General features: G+C 38.6%; 2 protein-coding genes across 9 annotated transcripts in view; one reads left to right on the forward strand and one right to left on the reverse strand.

Moving 5' to 3' along the window:
* The window catches only part of APPL2 (adaptor protein, phosphotyrosine interacting with PH domain and leucine zipper 2), a 39,603-nt gene extending 34,639 nt beyond the window's left edge, over positions 1 to 4,964 (forward strand). For both annotated transcript variants that reach the window (XM_074825886.1, XM_074825885.1), the window contains 5 exons: positions 1,152 to 1,326; positions 2,004 to 2,040; positions 2,173 to 2,313; positions 3,014 to 3,061; positions 3,861 to 4,964. In XM_074825886.1, the coding sequence (XP_074681987.1) occupies positions 1,152 to 1,326; positions 2,004 to 2,040; positions 2,173 to 2,313; positions 3,014 to 3,061; positions 3,861 to 3,989 (530 nt within the window). In that variant the 3' untranslated portion in view covers positions 3,990 to 4,964. The remainder of the gene's footprint in view (positions 1 to 1,151; positions 1,327 to 2,003; positions 2,041 to 2,172; positions 2,314 to 3,013; positions 3,062 to 3,860) is intronic.
* A 490-nt stretch (positions 4,965 to 5,454) lies between these two features.
* Positions 5,455 to 20,817, reverse strand: part of WASHC4 (WASH complex subunit 4) — a 42,389-nt gene continuing 27,026 nt past the window's right edge. For 5 of the 7 annotated variants that reach the window (XM_074825881.1, XM_074825880.1, XM_074825877.1 and 2 more), the window contains 11 exons: positions 19,274 to 19,348; positions 18,370 to 18,474; positions 16,798 to 16,932; positions 15,983 to 16,091; positions 15,209 to 15,275; positions 14,456 to 14,542; positions 13,756 to 13,903; positions 12,326 to 12,422; positions 11,645 to 11,841; positions 10,547 to 10,646; positions 5,455 to 8,728 (listed from right to left, as the gene is read on the reverse strand). In XM_074825881.1, coding sequence (XP_074681982.1) covers positions 8,661 to 8,728; positions 10,547 to 10,646; positions 11,645 to 11,841; positions 12,326 to 12,422; positions 13,756 to 13,903; positions 14,456 to 14,542; positions 15,209 to 15,275; positions 15,983 to 16,091; positions 16,798 to 16,932; positions 18,370 to 18,474; positions 19,274 to 19,348 — 1,188 coding nt within the window. In that variant the 3' untranslated portion in view covers positions 5,455 to 8,660. The remainder of the gene's footprint in view (positions 8,729 to 10,546; positions 10,647 to 11,644; positions 11,842 to 12,325; positions 12,423 to 13,755; positions 13,904 to 14,455; positions 14,543 to 15,208; positions 15,276 to 15,982; positions 16,092 to 16,797; positions 16,933 to 18,369; positions 18,475 to 19,273; positions 19,349 to 20,817) is intronic. The other 2 variants (XM_074825878.1, XM_074825879.1) reach the window with 2 other exon arrangements.

Below are 20,817 nucleotides of genomic sequence, written 5' to 3' on the forward strand. Positions count from 1 at the left end.
CTTAGTAGCCATTTCTTACCCCTGTGAACTCTGAAATCCACCATCTAAATCTTACAGAGGCCCAGCATGTAGCTAGCAGCAGCAACATGTCTCTCAGCAACTGGAGAGTTTCTCCCTGCTGCCCCCTTTCCCTCTCGCAGTGACGTGCCAGTAAAGGTCAGCACTTCTGACTTGCCTCTTCCAGCACGCGCCGGGCTCAGACCCTGGCTGTTCTCCTCTTCCTGTGCCAGTTACAGCTGCTGTCTGGAACCAGCAGCCCCTCTGAGAAAACTACTCACAGAACCAAAGCAGAACCTCCTGACCCACGTGCCCTCCCTTGCGTGCGCTGTCCCACGGCGAGGTGGGATGGTCACAGGCCGCCCGACAGCGGCGTAGCTGGGACAAGCGGGTGCCTCCAGCAGCAGCAGCCGCACCCGGCTCCGCCACCGCTCTCCCAGAGCGTGGTGCTTGGTGACTGCCCAGCGGCTCGGACCGCACCAGTGGATCTGCGTAAGCTCAGCTCAGGCTGATGCTTAACAACCTTTCTGGGGTCTTGTGCAATGCAGACGCAGCTGTTGTGCCCTTTGAATGGCCACATTTAGCAGGAGTCATCCCGCTTTACCTTGCTCACCACCAACCATAAAGGGAGCCTGGTCAAATGATGGCTTTGTCACGTGTAAATAGGAGCCTTATGGTGACAGTCAGTGAGCAAGGAAAACCTCATTGGAACCAGCTGAATGGAAGGTCAGAAGGACATAGAAGAAAGTGAGGAATGTACAAGGTTTAAAGATAAGAGTTAATTTGATGGAAGCCAAGGCTTGTGCACAATCATAAATTTATCACAGTTTATGTACACCTAATAACAAAGTAGGCAAGTGAATTTTACTAGCTAATCAGATAAGGCCTGAAGGCCCAGTTACACTTTCAGAGTTTCCAAGCAAATGTGATTGTTCTTGGGTTTTTTTTCCCCTACTCACTGCCAGTTCAAAGCACTGTTTAAAACTGGGTCAGAGCACTGCCTGGCTCACAGCAGGAAGTCACCACTCACAGCAGTCACCACCCACAGGTTTACTGTTGAATTTCCAAAGTGAAAATACAAGTTTCATTGATAACTTCAGCTACTGGAAAATTGAAGCAGCACAGTGAAGGAAGTCATGCCTTTTATCTTCCAGATTCCCTCTTGCAGCAGATGTTCGTAGTTCGGTTTTTAGGATCTATGGCTGTTCAGTCAGATAACACCAGCGAGGTGATTTACGAAGCTATGAGACAAGTGTTAGCTGCTCGTGCCATTCACAACATATTCCGTATGACTGAATCCCATCTCATGGTCACCAGCAAGAACTTGAGGTACTGTAAAACCTTCAACTTGTCAACATTCTGTTCTCTTCATACAGCTTGTGATTTGTTAAGTATTTTTGGTTTTGTTTTTCAAGAAATAAACCCTTTGAGGGAGCAAGATCCTGAGATTCACTTAGTAAAAATATCTCTTTTCTTACTCTGTAGTATCTAGAAACCATCCTCCTGACTACGTTGTAAGGACATCCTACCAAAATTTAGGGGATGCAGCGGGGCTGTAAGGCCCTGCAAAGATACAGAAAAAGATGAAAAAAAAAAAAAGCATTGGAAGATTCTTTCCTTACATGTAGCAACAGCAAGAGAGCCATGACTGTCCTGTTGTCAGTGTTGTCCCTGTAGAATGTGTTGATACATGACATTCACTTTACCTGGAGTGTGTTTATGTCCACATGCATATTAGTGTATCAGCCCGCATGCTGGGGGTCCTTTGTGAATTAGTGATTCCAAAAAACACCCCGACCTGTACGTGTCAGGCAGCTGGGAGTCAGGGTCCAGAGTTGAACCTTGCCATCGACCAGCTTGAAATCACAGATGAACCATTTGATTCTGTGCACGTTTCCTCATCTGTAAAACTGCTGTAGTGATTGCCTTACTATTATAAAGCACCTTGAAATTACAAAGAATCACTCTAAAATCCTTTTTTTTTTTTTCCCTACACATAATTGCAGGTTAATAGATCCTCAAACCCAAGTTACACGAACAAGTGTAAGTAACTTTTATTTTGAATTTGGTTTTCTACCACAGCATTAAATACTCAGTGACACGAACTTGAGCTCTTGACCAAGCTAACCAAATGCTGGGTAAAAAAAAAATAAATTCTTTATTATACTTTTCCAGTTTGAACTTGCCACTGTGACACAGTTTGCTGCTCATCGGGATAACAGGCGGCTGATTGGCTTTGTGGTCCATCTCAGTGAGGCTCTGGGAGAAGAATCCATGAGCGCGTATGTTTTTGAGAGCAACACGGAAGGGGAGAAGGTTTGCATAACATTTAATAGTTTATTTAGAAAACAGGTCTTCGGCTTCTTGGCTTAGACATCACGGAAATAGTGCGATAGAAGCAAGCGCAGCTCTATTTCTTGCCAGGAAAATATGCCTTAACGTGCAAACCTTTGATGGCTCGTGTCTAAAAAGGAGCAGATTTATAGATAACGCAGCAGCATGTACAGCAAGGAGGAAAGGATGTGATTGCTAATACCAGCATTAAGAGCAAGGGGAATGTGTTTTGTCTAGCATCAGCACTAACAAAACTGAACCTCGGCTGTGTTGACATGTATGTCTATAAAGCTTTCAAAGACAAGACAGCCGTACTGGGGTACCACCACCGGGGGCTTGCTGCCTATGATAATAACACAATTAGAAATAGGGAATGTGCTGGAGAATTTTTGTATTAAAAAACAGTAACGCCCTTACATGCACTGGAAGAGGTCCCCCAGATTTGAAAATAAAGTTTGGTAAATAAAACTGAGATGAGTACAAAGATTTACCAGGCTAAGTGAGCTCTGAAGCAGAACCAAAGATAGTTTCATTTGTATGTAGTTAGCATAGTGAACTGGTATTGCACCTCTGCTTTTAGACCAGTATTTAAGACTTAGGTTTGCATTGACACGTCTGTGTTTTAGTCCCAGTTAAGGAACAAAAACCATACAAAAACTGAACTTTACATATTTTTTTTTAGATTTGCTATGCCATTAGCTTGGGAAAAGAAATCATTGAGGCACAGAAGGTAAGTTTGTTTCATTCCCTATGTCTGTGTTGTGATATGTCATATTCTGCTTTTGGTTGCACCATCCAGGTACCTCTGGTGTGCCTGAGAAGAAGGAACTGCTCATCCTCCTAATGACAAAGTTTTAGGACATTATTTAACACAGTCCCTGTTAAATAAACTCGGTTTAACTTCGCAACAGCTTGATTTGAGATAACATTTGCCATCCTAAATCAAATTCGGAACTATACAAATCCAGTTGTTCACGTTTGAAAGGAAGCTGTGAGCAAAGTTTTCAAAAAAACCCCAAACCAACTCTTTGGGATGAAGCGTAAAGCATACACATTGCTGTTTCACTTCCAGAAACTCATACTCCTTCCTCCCTTAGGAGCAGCAAAGTTACTCAGCCCCTTGTAGATAAATTTTATCTATATAAAGATGTGACACTAATACATTCATATTTGCTGTATATTTTTGCTGCTGAGATTGCGGAACAATTGGGGGAATGAACTTTTAGTCACAGGTAATAAGCACAGGTATAATAAATTATTTAGTTAGTTATTTTTTCCCCCTGTTTTCAGTAATTATATCAATGCCAGCTAAGAACAGCAAAACAAAGGCTCAAAATTAATGACTTTTTTTTTTCTTATAGAGCCAAGGGGTGTTTTTACTGACCCAAAAGGGATTATTTATGTTTCAAACCTTAAGACTAAGGGTTGTCATAAAAATAGTTGGAAAACCTTAACAAGAAGTACTGGGAAAAGTGTGTGCTTCTCAAAGATTGCTGCAGCCTGCTGCACGCTCTTTTGTTTTTCTTCAGGACCCAGAAGCATTAGCTCAGCTAATGAAGTCTGTGCCATTAACAAATGATGGAAAGTTCATGCTTCTGAATGATCAGGCAGAAGAGGATGGAACCATACATGAAGAAGGGGAGGAGTCAGAAGCATAAAAGACTCTTGTCATTTCCTGCAGCCGGTGTGGAAGCAGGAAAAGGAGGGAATCTTTTTGCAAGAATCTCTGGTTTTCAGTCATCTGCGTACACACGAGGCCAGGTTCTGTCTTCCTGCTGGAGGGAGCGTGGCGTCTCCTCTGGATTTACAATGAAACAACAGCTGGACTTGGCCCTTGAGGCTTTTTGCATTTGTGAATGTGTGGTGTACAGGCGTGTCGGGGACGCTGACAATCCTGGGGAATGTCTCAGCATTGGCCCCTTGCGGCTGGCAGCTGGGACAGCACAGCTGTCACCCACAAAGGGTTAATGTCACTTCTTCAGATTTACATGGGAGCAGCTGCCAGTTCACTGAAATTAGTGCAAGCTGTCAGCTCCTTTAACAAAGATCGGGCCTCAAATTTCCTTCCATAGTCAGTTTTCGTAGTTTGCATGATTATGTGCATCTGAATGAAGGTTAAAAATGCACTATTTACTTTATTTTCAGATGAAGTTATTTTTAGTCTAGTTTAAGTGTAACAAGATTTATCTTTTGTGCTAGCCTATTTACAAAACAATTTGTTAAACACTAAATTTTTCCTATTAATATAATCTATTTTTATATTGCATCTAGAATAAGCTTACAAAACAAATCTAAGTGCCTACTCTTTCCTTCATGGGGACCGCACTCACACATTCTGTAATTAAATAATGGACATAATGTACCTCCTTGATTCATTATCCTAAATACCACTGACATGCAAACAGCAGAAGAGTCAACAGATGTGGCATGTTAGTTGTGTGCAGTTTTTCTGTGGGTAGGTTTCTTAAAAGTTAAGTTGCCAGACATGATAGTTGTAGGACAAATAAGTACTTTTATAATAAGAATTCTTTGTATTTTTAACATTACAGTCACGTGCAACAGCTGAGTCTACCAGCAGTCTTTGGTTTTAAGAAACTGAGCAATAAAATGCTAGATTGTAAGTCCACAATGTATTGACTAGTCTCATAGTACCTTCTTGAAATAAGACACTAGATAGATTTGGCTAATAAGTTTAGATTCTTTCCCCTCCAGTTTAACCTGAAAACATGAGAAACTGTATTTTGCAAGAACAAACAAAAATAAACAGCAGTTATTGGGGGGTGGGAGCGGTGTAATCTGTGGCATAGTTTGTATTAATCAAGATAAAGGTAAGTGGAACAAACAGCTGAAATTCCTTGAACTTAATTCAACTCTTCTCAATCACTTACTAGGAAACTACATTTTCTGTAAGCAGAATCTGTGCTACAGCATCTGAAAGATCAGTTTTCCAGTGTCTGACATTGAATAAATTCAATTAGCTGGTTATTGAATGTTTTAAAAAAAAAAAACATGGAAGAAAACTGTTAGTAACTGACACAAAAAATTCTTCATAAATAAAAGTTGAAGCTGTCTTATTAAAAAAATTAACACCTGCTGAACTGATGTTACTGAAGACACTAAGAATGAGGTTCTCAAAATCGCATTTATTAACACAGTTTTATGTACATAATGTCATCTACTCACAAACCAAAGAGACTGAGGTAACAAAATACCCTTTTGTACAATGAGTGAGGAAACATTAAGTGTTACATTTGGTCCTTTGTACCTGAGAAGCTGAAGACAGCTGTTGTTGACGGACATCAGATGAAAACTCAAAATTTACTTCTGATTACAGACCACATTAGGACCTCCACAATCTACGCTGCAGCACCGGCCGTTCACTTCCCAGTGACGCAGACACCAGGTGGGTGCTGCTGCTGGGGCCGTGGCTTATGCCCAGGCAGAGCAAACACCTTTTGAGCTGTTTGTTAGGCAGGGGCTGTGCTCTGCTGTCCCTGAGCACCGCGGTGCTGCAAGGGGGAAGGGCAAGGCAGCCCCTGGCTTCTGGCAGCGTAGGGGAAGGCAGCTGCAAGAGCTGCTTCTGCCTGTACAGGCAACAGCCTTGGCACGAGACTGGACACACGAGGGCAGGGGGGGCAGCTGCCTTCTCAGGGAGGAGAGTGCCCTGCAGCCTGTTCTGCCCCTGCCTTGAGAAAAACCCTAGAGATCTGTTCTGTGTCCCTGCAGCAAACTCATCACCCTCACTTTCCTTTCATCACCTCAGGGAATTTTGAGTGAGCACATTCAGTTTAGTTTGGGGGATTTTTTTGTTTTAGCTCCATCATTTCATCTCCGGACAACCAGTTAGGGTCCATTTTGTTCCTATAATTGGAACAGGAGGGCAAAAGCCATAAAGAGAGTAGTAGCACCACAGCAAGAATTTTGCACCTCTTCCAGATCCTTGCAGGGGAGAAAGGATTTAATGCAACTCTCACTGACACAGAGGGGTGTGTGACATCCAAATCCAGGACCCACCTTGTGTTTCAGATGAGAAAAGCTTTCTGCATGTATATGCTGCTACATGACAAAAAGAAAGAAATCTAAACTACAATCCAGTATTAGCAAGAATAGCTCTTATCACTGTACATATTTGTATGCATTTATATATTTTTGCCACATATAGTATACATTCAGGTCTCCCAGATTAAACAGGGTTCTATAAAAATAGGCTTACATCTTTCCTGTAGAATTTCCATCACCAGAATGGCATGAATTTGTTAACCACCATGCATTAAGAAAATGCACAGTTAAGATTTATGTTCAACTGCAAAGTATTACCTATCTGAGATAGTGTCTTTCCAAAAAAATAGAAGGGAAAATACAAGTCAAGATTTTATTAGAGCACGGGTAATGTCTTGACTGTACGTAGCTACCTAGCAACTCCATCCCAGGGGACATGAACACCACCTACACATGATTCTGCAGTTGCTGTGGAAGAAGAAAATGCAGTACTTGGCCACTCCAAGCCAAGAACTTACGTGACTTCAGATGAGAGGGGAATATGGAAATATGTACACTGCAATTGCAACAGTATGGAAAGGAGCAGCAAGAATGCTGATCTCAGCAGCGCTACCGAGCCTTCAGTGCGGGCACAATTTGGTCAAAAAAGAAGATGTACACAAATTACAAAAAAATACCTGTATCAAAATAAAAAAGCGAAAATACAAATCAAGTAATGCAGCATTCTTTAGGGCAGTCTCTGCAGTTATAATGAATTAAAAATAAAAACTTGAATGAGTTCAGCTGATTTAAAGTCCATGAAGCTTCTGTGTCATGTTTTCAGAACCAATGAAAGGACTTTCACATCCGTCTGGTCTTTCCAGTTGCAACAAACATTTGTCCTAGCTTTCTGAATGTTGAAGTGACTGGCAGGAAAGGGAGAATCACAAGTACGTCATGAATTGTGGCTTAAGCAGTGACCCAGGGGTGGGTGGAACAATTTGAACCATTAAAACATCACCTTTTTTGTAATCGGATGAAAGAAGCTGGCAAGTATGGTCTACAAATAGTTAAGAGTGCCACCCCAAAAAGTAATTCTCAGTTGGACTGACTAGAGTGATTTCTTCTAGTTAGCAAGACCTAGAAGTGTTTTATGTTCTGGGAGATTAAAGCACAACTGTATCTTTTATTAAAAGTGGTGTTTACTTTTAAGCTAAGTCTAGCTACTGACTGAAGTTAGCAATCTGAGTAACTCTTGCACAACCTAGAACCTCTACTTGCAGGCATTACAGATGTTATATTTATACAGAGTTCTCACAGTGTTCAGCAGCTTCTGAAGCCTGCAGTGCAATTATTGTTGTTAATCAGGCATGTAAGACTGTATGAACAACACAGACAGTACAACAGACCTACAAAGGCTAGGAAATACAGAATTGAGGCTGAAACTTGCAATTAGGCACAACAAATTCATGAACTGTAAGATCACTTAATAGTTACAGACACCCATCACACAGTGTCTGGTCATAAAAGGAAGAGCTGATTGTGGTTCTGTCTTGGCTCTGGATTTCCTTACTTCTGTGGATGCAAATCAGACCTTCGGTATGAAATGAGAAGTAATTTATTATGTCAACTTTTCTGGTGTGCCCATTCTCTGATATGGGGGAAAAAACAGTAGGGGAAAATAAATGCCTGACAGGATCCCAAGTTCCCACAATGCAAATACTATCTATAGTAATAATAAGGGTTTGTGGAATAAAACATTAATAAGGATTTCCATTTTGTGTAATAGCTTTAACATACACTGTTACACCTACAGTGTAATCTGTGACTGCATTAAATACAGCAGGACTGCATAGAAACATGTCTGAATTACTTCTTGGACAAGAGAGAAACACAGTATCTTGATTTTTTTTTTTTTCCTGGTTGAAGAGATGCACCAGTTCAAATTGTAGACCAATGGCCTATGAGTTGGTTTTTCTGTTGTTGTTTGTTTTTTTAAATGCTATGTTAGAGATGCAAGAATGCATCTAAAAATTAGTAAGATTTTTTTTTTAATCTGCACATTTGTACTTTAAAATAACTACCTCCAAGGTCAGCATTTTATGTAATTACTCTCAATCTAAAGAAGGTGCTGTAAATAATGTAAACTCCTGAAAAATAGGAGTTTCTACAGGAAATATACACAAACACAGACCTAGCCTCACTGGATGCTAGTATACTACTGTACATTTTCTCTTGGGTTTAACAGAGCAAGTAAATCAAATCTAGAGCTTTTACCCCTACAGAGTGTTACTGATAACAACAAGAACGTGAATTATTTGAGTAAGTAATCATCGCCCATACCAGCCACATCATTTCACAACAGGATCGGCAGGTGTAGAGTTGGAAAGATCTCCGTTGTTTGCTTTAACAGATTCTTCTACAAAAATAAAAAAATAAATATACGCATCATGTTTAAGATTTTATTCAAGGCAGTAAAAACAAAGCCTTAGCATATATATAATGCTGATGTCATAACACACTTGATACAGTATACCATAGTCTGCACATGCAAACTGATCTTGCAGCCCTAGGGTCCCGGCCCTACGAAGAAATCTGTATTTGGGGCGAAAGGTTTCTTCAACCAGTAGAACCTGTGTAAAGCTTACATACACATGCGCAAACATTTTGCGGAGTTCAAGTATTACTGTAGATGGCAAAGATATATTACCATGTTTAAAATTTTTCACCCTGGTATGCATTTCAAGCTTTTCTCACCACATGTTTTTCAGGGAACTGAACACATCACAACAGTGAGTATTTAACCTAAAATATAATTAAGTAACTGATGTTCTACAGAAAGCTCTCCTAAAGAGCCAGGGTAGTATGTCTATTCTTACTCATCACAATACTTGTAGTTGGGTTTTGGTTTGGGGGTGGGGTTTTTTGTTTGTTGGGGGGGGGGGGGCGGGGCACGCATGTCTGGAGGGTTTTTGGGGGTTTTGAGTTGAACAATTATTTGAGAAACTTCACTGAATATGATCAAATATAAGTTTACACTAAAAGACTTCTTTCTTTGCAAATTCCAGAGAAGCTGTGGCTGCCCCCTCCCTGGCAGTGTTCAAGGCCAGGTTGGACGGGGCTTTGAGCAACCTGGTCTAGTGGAAGGTGTCCCTGCCCATGGCAGGGAGGCTGGGACTGGATGATCTTTAAGGTCCCTTCCAACCCAAAACATTCTACGATTCCATAAAGAGAACTCATAATGGAGTTCACATAATACAGATTTTTCAACATTTAATTAGGTACACATACTTTTTTTTGTGAAGGAGCCTCTTAATTCAGATGACTACTGTTGAAATTTGTACCCATATGTACATATTTTATATATGTTTTTTACACTTGTTTTCCTAGTGCAGAAGAAAACTAATCTTTGGCTCCAGTGACTGTAATCTCACAGGCCACTTGTGCCTGTCAGAACTACAGTGGAAAACTATTTACCAATTCCCTTTTTAATATACTACTACCTGCGTTTTTAAGTAACTTGTGACTGAAGTGTACTTTTATATCTTAATCCTTGGGAGCATTCTCACTTCTTTGAACAGAATTTTCCCATACTCAAGAGAATCTTCCAGAATTCATGAGGGAGAATACATAAACACAGAATATAAAATGCAAAATACCCATGTTACCTAGTCAAGAGACCATACCACAAATTGAGATCTAACCCTTTTAATATCATTCAGTGGTAGACCAAAGCATATCATAAACACCTGGAAGTCACCTATGGTATCTGCATCACCTGCCTACATAAGTTGAAAAACAGCTGGTAAACAACAGGTGAAAAACACCCATTTATTTCACACCAGCAAAGGTTGTGCAGAAAAGCCTGTCATTGTCCAAACTGGTAATTGACAGGGTAAGTATGGTGCTGAAGTTACTGAATTTAGTATTACTGCAAGTACGCAGTTCTCCCTGCCCCAGATTTTTTTGGCTTTTTTTTTGGTGATATTAGCTTTTTTTTGATCCCCCTCCCCTCAGAAGCTCAGCTTGAAATTCACCCATTCCAAAGAAGGCCTCTGTCAGCTGTTCTTGACTCCCCAGTCACCCTTGACCCCATAAAACTCTTTCTGGAATACTGAATCAACCCACTGGCAAGAAAGCAGCTATGGAAAAAAAGAAGAAAAGTACCTTTCCCATTTGTGTGCCCCCATTTGGCACACTCATGAGCCAAAATGTTCCACGTATAGCATTCACTCACCTTCTTTTTCTTTCTTTTCCTGGTTTTCTTCTGCTGCAGTTTTATCTGCTCTGAAAAAAATTCTTGCACTACTTAGTGAGAAATAAAGGAGTTCAAATTCCTAAGGGAAAAGATACAGAAGATGAGTGTCAGAGTATCACAAGAATGAATTTGTAGACATATATAAATGGGATTTTTCAGAAGCATCTAAGGCAACTAGATTTCAGTATCTAAATCACTTTCGAAAAATCTTCCTCCATTCATACCTTGTTTACATGTATTTTACAAAGCAAGTATCAGCCAAAAGCTTGAAAGAGTAATTTAAGCAAAGCAGCATCAGTGCAATAAATCTGTCATTGTAATATACTGAGGCTTAAGATGAGGTTTGTAGCAGCAGTGAGAATTTGGAGCAACTTGCCCATGGAAAAAAACGTGCAAGCCTATAATTTAAATGACCACAAGCTTGATCAGTTTCTGAACAAGGTTCAGTGACGTGTGTTTTTTTAATACAAGAGGACCAAATACAGTGAGTGCACACCCGTGGGAGTCATGAGGACATACAGGGCTTTATCTATTTCAACAACAAATGTGCTTTTACAGAATGTAATCATGGGCTACTTTTAAATAGCCAACTACAGGTTTGTCCCACAGCCTCCTCAAATCAAGAGCAGAGAAAGCATTTATACCACCAATGAAAGCTGAACTGCTATGCCTCAAAATTCAAATGCATCTTTCCTCTATTTGACAGCTAGTGCACCATTCAACTTAGCAGCTCAGATTAACACCCAAGCAACTCTGAGGGATCAGTGTTATGTGAAATCTTTGTTACAAGAAATTTAACCAGAAAGTTATTGTCTCCTATCTAAGCATTTAGGTTTTAGTTGCATTAGATGTCAAACCCCATGGGACAACCACCAGAACAGGTTCCTGACTCACTCAAATATTACAAACACGACATCTCCTTCGGATCACACACCTCAAGTCTTAATACTGTATTTGCATTGTTGCTGTAGACAATGCTCTATGTTTTTTGCTCTTGATAAGCTCCATCAGCAAACAGACACCTGAATTTTGATGGTTAAGTGCAGAACTCAATACAGGACAGATAACATGCTATACCTGTAAACAAACTTCCAGTCGCTTGTGGGTAAGGTTCATAGTTTGTAGTAGCTTTTCATCTTGATTAGTGGACTGCACATTCTGTTGCTTAGCTACTGCTCTTATTTCCTTCATGTACTTCTCTCTGACAGACTGGAACCAGTGTAGAGAATCAAACTCCTGGTACTGATCCAAAAGCTTCAGAATGTAAGCCACACCTATAGTCATTAACAAACCACGCACCAAAGTCAACATGTAATTTGTAAAACATTTTGTGAATCTCTTTAAGTGGATCAGCCTAGGTTGATAATTTCCACACAATTAAAATTTAAAATGCAATTAATTTACAATTAAATCTAACAGGAAAAAAAATCTTAATAAAGTATAAGCTTCAATTTTTGAAAACCTTGTAATTTACCCAAAGACTCGCATACCTTTTCATCTGCTGAGATCTGCAAGCTTTGAAAGAAATTGGGGAGCACCAACATACGACAAAACTGTCTGCTCCCATACTCAGCTATTCTATGCTTAGGAGATTCTGAACAAATAACAGCCCTTAAATCCACTGTGCTAAAGCCACGAAAACCCAAATTTAAATTATGGAATTTTTAACTATGGGAACATACAAAACAAACAAAATTTTTCTTGCAAATATCCATTACATTGGCTTACCCAAAGGCTAGTCAGTGTGCTGAAACTTACCCATTGCAAACCCATCATCAGTGAAAGCTGCTCCACTTTTGTTCTTCTTATTCAATTTCTCCTTGCAACTGATTGAATGCTCTACAAAATTGAGCGTCTGAAAGAATGAAAAGCTGTCTCGGAATCATCAAGAGAGACTCACAAATTTTAAAAGGTATTCACATGCATGCTCTTAGCTATGAATATAATTTCATGCCCAAAACTATGATAATTGTGTCTCCCATCATTTGGCATTTTTGTATGAAAACTTGTCCTTTTTTTAGATTTTTGGGGAAGAAAGCAAGTTAAGCTTTGGAAAACACTTGCATATGCATGACTAAAAAACCAAAGGCACACCATCTTTGCCATTCTTGTCAGACCCTTGTTACTTCAGATTCTCTTGGTGATTACTAAAGATAAACATGTAAACAAGTAAAGGATAATTAAAATAGCCCAGGTTCCTGGAAAGCTTAAAGATATTAGTGATTTAAAGCTACAGTGTGTTATTTCACTCTATTTAGAAAATTGTAAAAAGATTTCAATAGTGATACATTTACAATTATGTTGAGCAGTAGATGCAGGTAGTAAAATCAAGCAATGAGTATGTGTCTGTATGCAATAACTACTCCAGACGTGCAAATGTGTGTACAGTAACAAATTCTGGAAGACCTATGACACACTCAAATTTAACTACAGTGAAATGCCTTTTTAAAACTCAAATGGATGGTATATTCCTGAAACTGTATTTATCAGAAAAAAAACCAACGTCCACAAATGGGAAGAAAAAAGAACAAGAGTATTTACTTTCCTTCACTTCTATAACCATGCCATACCTGTCCTCTCACAGTCTTCAGTTTATGGCTCATGGGCACTTCAAAATTAGTTTCTAAAATGTGTTGTTATACATGAATCTGTTTGGATGATTTAGGCCTTCAAACTGAACTGCTTCCAAATGCCCAGAATGCTGCACTCAAGTGTGCATCACCTCAGTTCCACTGGACTCTATAAACAAATCTCATTAGCAAAAGCAAGTCCAACTGCAATAGAGAGGGCTCCAATTTTACTGCATTAGAACGTGACGTTAAAAGATCCTAAAGATTCCTAATGTGATGCGGAAGAGCACACACATGAGAGCACTAAAGAACATGGTTTTAAATTCCCTTCATCCTTGCTGTTCCAATTCCTCCTTTTTCATCTTGGCTTCTCCAAATTCGATTCAAATAGAAGTTTTTAAAGTTTCCTTTTGAGTGCTAGTACAATAATTGATGTAAATAAAGGAAAACATGGCTTTGGAGAACTATCAACAAAGCCACGCTCAGAACAATCCCACTCAATCAGGGAAAACATTAGAATATGCTAGTCAATAGCCTAATACAAAAATATTTAAACACAAAGCTGATCTAGTACATTTTTTTAAAATAAGGACTGGTACACACAATGCAAATACTAACCAGTGGGGGAACAATTATATAGAAGTTCCGCAAATGCATATTCTTTGGACTGCGGAATTCAGGAGCAAACACATCCACAAGCATTTTGAAGTACTCTGTTCCTTCTGCAAAATTACGCGTGAGGTCACCGAGGACAGAGTCCAGCTGCCTGCAAAGGATAAGCAATGTGTTACCTGATTTCTGCTAGAAGTTTCTTAGTTTACTCACTCCTTAGGGTAACAACCCTTGCTTCACCCTTTGACTACACCCAAAATCCAGTATTCAGATCAGTGTCCAAGATTACACCCTACCTCTATAGCCACCTTGAATCATGTTTCTCCATTTAATTTTTTTAAAAAAGGTCTACGAATAGAATACTTGCGTTTTTGTTTTGTTTGTTTGTTTTTTTTTCCCCCTAAGGCCCTGAACATTCTAAAAGTAGATGTCAGTCACGTGGTGAGGAAAGATTGTTAGCCTTTAAGTCACAAGGATTTTACAAAGAAACCAGGTTCTAACAGTCTATTAGTACAGATGCCACTTTGCATTTTTAAAGCAACTGTTACTATTTTCTCTGCTTTGAAGAGCAGCAAATATTTTTGCATCAAGTCAGTTAAACTTTTAACACACACACACGCAACTAATAGCTGCATTTATAACTTCAAAATTACAATTCTCTCATCCCATCCCTGCACCAGACCTCAAAAGCACAATGTTAGGGTACCTTGCTGCTTTTTGTGTTTCTTCTGAGAGTCCTTCTTCTTTCACCAGCTCTTCAAAGTTAACAATATCTTCCAGATCAGGAACAAACCTGAAAACTTACTGTTTGTTAGGACTATGCTCAACTGTCTATGTTCACTGAAGCATCTACCATAATTTAGTTTAATTAGTGTTCTGGGCTCAAAGTAGTTATTTGAAGTTGTATCATATGTGCCATTCCATTCTCATCCAGGCACTTTGTAGTTCTGATTTCACCAGGCTACCACTTCCTCTCTCTAGCACTTGCTGCACTTGATAACTGTAAGTTTACTATTATTTGCAAGAAAACCATTTCTTTGTATGTAAAAGTCCCTATGTTTTTAATGACGTTATATAAACACAATCATCTAATACAGAAAGAAGCCTCAAAGAAATGTTTTTTGTTCCTCAAGCCTTGCACTACTTTTCCTTAATGCACCTTCAAAGCGATTAACAACAGGAATTACTGACTTAAGGACTAATGACTTACATGTACATTCTATTAACTCTTTTGCAGTGCTTTTCCATAGAATTTGTTTGATTTTTAGTGGTTTATGGCAATGATTGTACAGTTCTGAATTCCAGCACTAGTGTTGATAATTCCACTTCAATGAAGGCACAAAAATTGACCATTTCAAAATTTATGGAGGATGGGTAAGAATCTAGGGTATATCAGCATGAATATGGAGCAAAGGAATGAGAAGGAGCAAACAGAAAACAAAAATATTTGTGGAAGTACCTAATTGCACTACTACAGCAGTGAAGTCCACCAGATCTTATCATTCGTACGTAACCCATAGCGTTGCCTTTAAAAATAAGAAAAAACAAAAGGAAGTAATGTATAGTTAAATACACACACACACTCTTCATAACTCCTATAAGCTCCAAAATGTAAATTAAAGCTGCTGTATAGTTCTGGCAAAGAAACTGTTCTGAAAGCCAAGTTAAAAAAGTTACATTGAACCCCAGTATCAAAAGTCTACGTAAAGAAATAAACCACAAATGCATCGTCTAGCAAGGCTGTGTTCACTTCCACGATAGCATAAGGGCCAAACAGTACAAACTCTTTCCACTGGACACACTAAACACTTGCAGGTTCAGGTCAGCCCTGCACACGTAGAGCACCAATGGCTGAAAATACCATTGCAGCGTCATGCATCACTCAAAGTTACTTCAGCTGGATATACGGCCATTTTCTGAAATACATGAACTTACGAATACTATTATTTACTGGGAAATACACTCACTCAGTTCCATAACAAAGAAAAGAAGAACTTCAAAGGGAACAGGCATCTATGCAAGCTGTGGCTATATTTAGATTAAAGACATGCAAGGGCCATTTCTGTGTAATTAGACAAGAGTATGTATTTCACATGGGATACAAGTGAAGTACTTTCCACCTGACTGGAGTTAAATCTAGTTTTAGCTTGAGCTAAAAGTTCAATTAACTAGATGATGAGGATATCTTCCATTTAATAACATTTATAACATTGTCTTAGATAGCATTTCATACCAATTTGACTTATGAGTTGTCTGAACTGGTCAAGATAGCTCTGGCCATCCGGGGTTATTCCAAGTTTTCTGATGCCGCGGTTGAATTTATCTGCTCTTTCAAAGGGATACTAGAAAAATATTTTAGAAGAAAAAAACACCAACTTTTTTTCCATCATGTTAATACAATTCTATTTGCAATGTATTCCTATCTCACATCTACAGCTTCATTTTTTTAATAAATTATACACATGCCTGTCTGTATTAGCCAAATGACTTTTGTGGACTAGTAACTTCTGCAAGCTGAGAAGTGAAATAGAAGTGTTACTTTGAACAAGTATTTCTAAAAGAAACAAGCACTTGATGTACAAAGAAGCTGGCAGTCTCTTTTACTAAAGACATTGCCTCTCATGTTTTTTCAGCATGGAAAAACCAGACCCTAGTCCCCAAATCTTGACATACTAGAACAAGTCCTACATGTTCACATCATTTTGGATGCAATTTGAATAATCTTATTATTCAAAACTGACAATAGCTGTTAAGCATGATTTGGACCAGAAGTTTAGAGCTTCCAACAGACTATGACTCCATCAAATCCCTGTTTTCAGGTCACTGAGAGAATGACTTTAGCCAACCTCACATTTACAGTCACAATGAAACAAGCCATCCTGAATACAAACATCTGTAACACTGCATTTTGCTAGGACAAAAGCTGTCACTTTGTCTGGAGATACACATTTAAATAATAGAAATGTTATGGTTCAGTGCACCTTTAGTCACATGAAAACAGCACTTCTTTTAGCCAAGTTACTCTCAATCCTTCAAAAATTACTATACCTTATGATCATTTTGATCCTTGACTTCCCTGAAGAATCTGATGTCTTTGATAAGTCTGGATTTTATATGTTCATCATACATGAACTGGCTAAAAATATAAAACTTTTTCCTCAAAAACTGGTAAGTGAAGTTTACCTAGAAGAAAAAAGTCAAATCAAGAAAGTTAGCAAAGTAACAAGCCTATCTAGCAACCTGTTCCGAGTAAATTCTCAAGTACTGGAACCTTCTACTCAGTTTACTTCAATTTGTTATTCTCAACTTACCTTTTTAATTTCACTGATTTAAAAGAAGGAGGAAAACCCTTCTCCTGGAAGGCCTGCTCTCTTCCAGGAATGGCAGAGGGACCAAGGGGCAAATTCACTATTTCAGTTCCATGACCTGTCCTACACAGCCCTTAGTTTATGTCCAGAATATCCTGTAACTGTCCTTTTGAAGCAGTATTTCAAGTTGAAGAGGACAGAGAAGGTCAACTTCCTCAGCCAAGCTATGGAATCTGCATAACCTCCCGACATACCTTTTCACTTCCTTAAGGTTTTCTAACATACTTTCCCATAAGGCAGAAGCACACTTCCACCCTACACATCTCAATTACTTCTCATGTCTGCATAAATAACTTTACTCACAATCAGAAGTAAATAAATCTACATCACCAGAAAATAATGGAACAGCATTTTCTGAGTAACTCTCAGAATAATGCAAGAGAAGTTATTTCCAATAGCACAGGAAATCATGAAAACCTTTTATTTCTAATCTTTTCCACTTCTAAAGTAATGACTTGAGAGCAATTCAATATTTCAGCAAGTTCCTTTTTTTTTTTGATAGGGCCAGAAGAATGGGAAAAAGAAAACAGCAAATAAGTAGAAAGTTGGACAGCAGATTGGAAAGCACCAACCTGAAAATACCTTTGGCAGTGTATCCAAGCTTAAGAACCACAATGATAAAATCCTGCTGCAGTAGGCATGCCACAGAGTGCCCTTATCTATCTTACAAAGAGGTAAATGCCTTCACTACAGACATCATTAAAAGCATTGCAGTAAGAAGTCACAGGCTTCCAATAAATGATCAGAGATCCGTAGCTTTTATTTCACACACTGAAAAACTGATGTTTAAGCTTAATGATTACAAGAGGAACTTAAAATAAACATTGCATTTCTTCAAGATTTGATGCAGAAAAGGTATCTGTCTACTAAGTGTCAATACAGAGAAACAGAGCATCCTAATTTATGCAGGCAGCTCAGAAATCAAAGTATTTTACTATGCTAGTTCAATAAGTATTATTTATCTTTACTGAAATTTAGAGTCCCACCAGTACATCTATCTCTTTGATGTGTTTTTAGATCTCTTCATTAACTTTTATGTAACAACTGGAAGTGGTATAACTCCCAAGAGATTGTGTTATTGATTTGTGTCATGTCCAAGAACTGATTTGTTTTATTAATACACAGAGGACATTATTATTGCATTATTAAAACTGCACAACCAAATAAATCATTAGGAGATGCAAGAGTTTGGAGGCTTTTGTGAACTATTAAGAAAAGAAAAAATCCAACAACAGTGCAAAAAGATACTCACTGTTGTGTTCATGATTCCTGTTCCATGAGTTCGAATTGAATTAGCAATGTGTCGGATGTTGATAGTGTTCAAGTGTTTGTTATTACTTGTTCTTTCAATGAAGATCTGGGAGGCAGGGGGGGGAAAAATAAAGTTATTCACCCAAAACTGATTCTGTGATAAATTATCATTCTAGGTAGCTCATATCCTATTTATAAGAGCAGCTAATAACTGGTGATTAGGGAAAGAACCACGAAAAAGTTTATCGTCTGCATGCTGTATTCTCTGGTAGGTGATTTAACAATTCCAAGGCAGATGTTGCACCCAAACTCTCATACTTATTGAGACTATATCCTACACTAATTGGTCTAAACTTTCTTTGGCACCTATTTGTACTTTTGGCCCCACTATATACCATGGCAATGAGTTCCACTACTGAATTATTGGCTATGAGAAAAAAAAAAGTACTTCCTTTTCTTTAAGGAAGCTGCTCATTTTTATAGTGAGCCCCTCATTCTCACATTGTGAGATACCACAAAGGGTTGTTCCCTGTACATGTTCTTCATGTCATTCACTGCATCTCTCTAATAACCCCTTTTCAGATACCCTTTTTTCAAGCTGAAAAATCACGTACTTGGTATGTCCTTATACAGCAGCCAGTTACCCTTGCTGCCTTCTCCTAGCTTCACTGGAATATCTGACACGGAGTGATCCTACTGGCACACTATACTCAAAATATGCTTAGAGAACATTCTCTGAGACTTATCTACAGCATCCCCAAAGATGTTTTTCTAGACCAGCGATGGCCACTTTACAGCTTGTTATTGACTACATTCATCTTGGGTTTTTCTTACATTCTACTCTGCATTTCTCAATCCCTTCAAATCAGAGACTAATCCAGGCAATCGTATGGGATATACCTTACCTGATTATTCAGGTTGTAGAGGTAGCGGGATACAAAGACATGAATATTTCTCATGATTTCCAAAACATCCAGACCCTGAAACAATATTATCTATTGAAAATTATAATGATAAAAATTCTCAAGAACTACTGACATGCCTAACCACTAAGGTGCATAAACACTAATTCTGCTTTCTGAAATGCTTTCAAGTAACTACAATGTTTTTACTTTGCAGAATTGAAAAAAATCTCTTAATTTTTATTCAGTGTCAGATAATGCTTAGCGGAGAAAAAAAGAAGCTCAGTTCATACTTTAACATTTTCACTTCTGCCTTTTTTTTCCAAACATCCCCTGAAAGTAAGGAATCCTCCAGTCTATTCTGCAAGCCCCAATTAAAAGAAAATGAAATTGAGATTTGTCTGTTCTCAGATTCCAGAAAAATAGAATCTTGCCTTAAAGATTTCTATAGGCGCATAGATTTCTAGAGACATAAGCAACTAGCTACTTTTTGATATTGTTTTACCCAACCTGTCTAGAAGACTGAAGTTTTGTATTTACAATGTAAGTTTTACAATTATTTTGCTTGAAGGAGTCACTTTAGTATCACTGTGCATAGAGAGAATGCTATATAATCTATACACTCTATTTCCAGTTGTGCCAAGGATTTTATCAGGATTTGGCGGGGGCGGGGGGGTGGAGTGTGAGGCATCTTTGTAAAGCTCATACAAGAATGAATGTTGTGAAACCAATGTTGTGAAATTATTTAATTCTTTATAACAATGTGATGGCCAAATATTGCCAATAGAAAGCCAAAGCCAGAAACAGAAACTAATCCACAGCACTTCTATACCAAGAAGCAGCTAGAGTTCTTAGCTCTATGCCCTCTTTCAACTTAGGAAGACACCACTATCATGAAAGAGGCTGTATTTTCCAAAAGCTTTCACCAACGTATTAACCCAAATGAGGGAACGAAGCTAACTGCCAAAAGTAACCAAGATACTCAAACTCTTGCAGGAAAGTCTTCAGAAATATGGAAGTGGTATTTCTTTTGCACCGACCATGTAACAGTGGATGCCTTCACCATTAACCTGATGAAACTACAACTTTACTCTATATGTAACCATGTTTAGCAGTTTCTAGGAGGCTGAGTCACTCCCCTATTAAGCTGAGCACAAATGTCCCAAAGTCCTTGATGTGCAGTCTATGAAATAGTTTCTCTTGATGATCACTAAGCAGAACCTGCTGAGAAGCAAGCAATAAACCAAGGAAAAGACACAACATTCAAAGGTCATTCCAGACTTGTGACAGTTGTATTCCAGTTGTATTGCTTGCCAAATTGCTGATACTGAATTTTCAAGAAAATGTTCTCTGACTTGGTATACCCAATTTAATTTTATCAAATCTATGTTAAAAAATGAATTATACAAGTCCAACATGAAGTTATCTGATCTCAGTGTTATCTCCAAAGGTAAAGATCCCATCTCATATGTCAACCAGAAATTAAAGGTCACTTTTTCCAAACAGTTCTCTAATCTTGGGCACCTTCATTTTAACGACTCAGTCCT

This window comes from Strix aluco, chromosome 5, assembly GCF_031877795.1.
Source record: "Strix aluco isolate bStrAlu1 chromosome 5, bStrAlu1.hap1, whole genome shotgun sequence".
Lineage (NCBI taxonomy): Eukaryota > Metazoa > Chordata > Aves > Strigiformes > Strigidae > Strix > Strix aluco.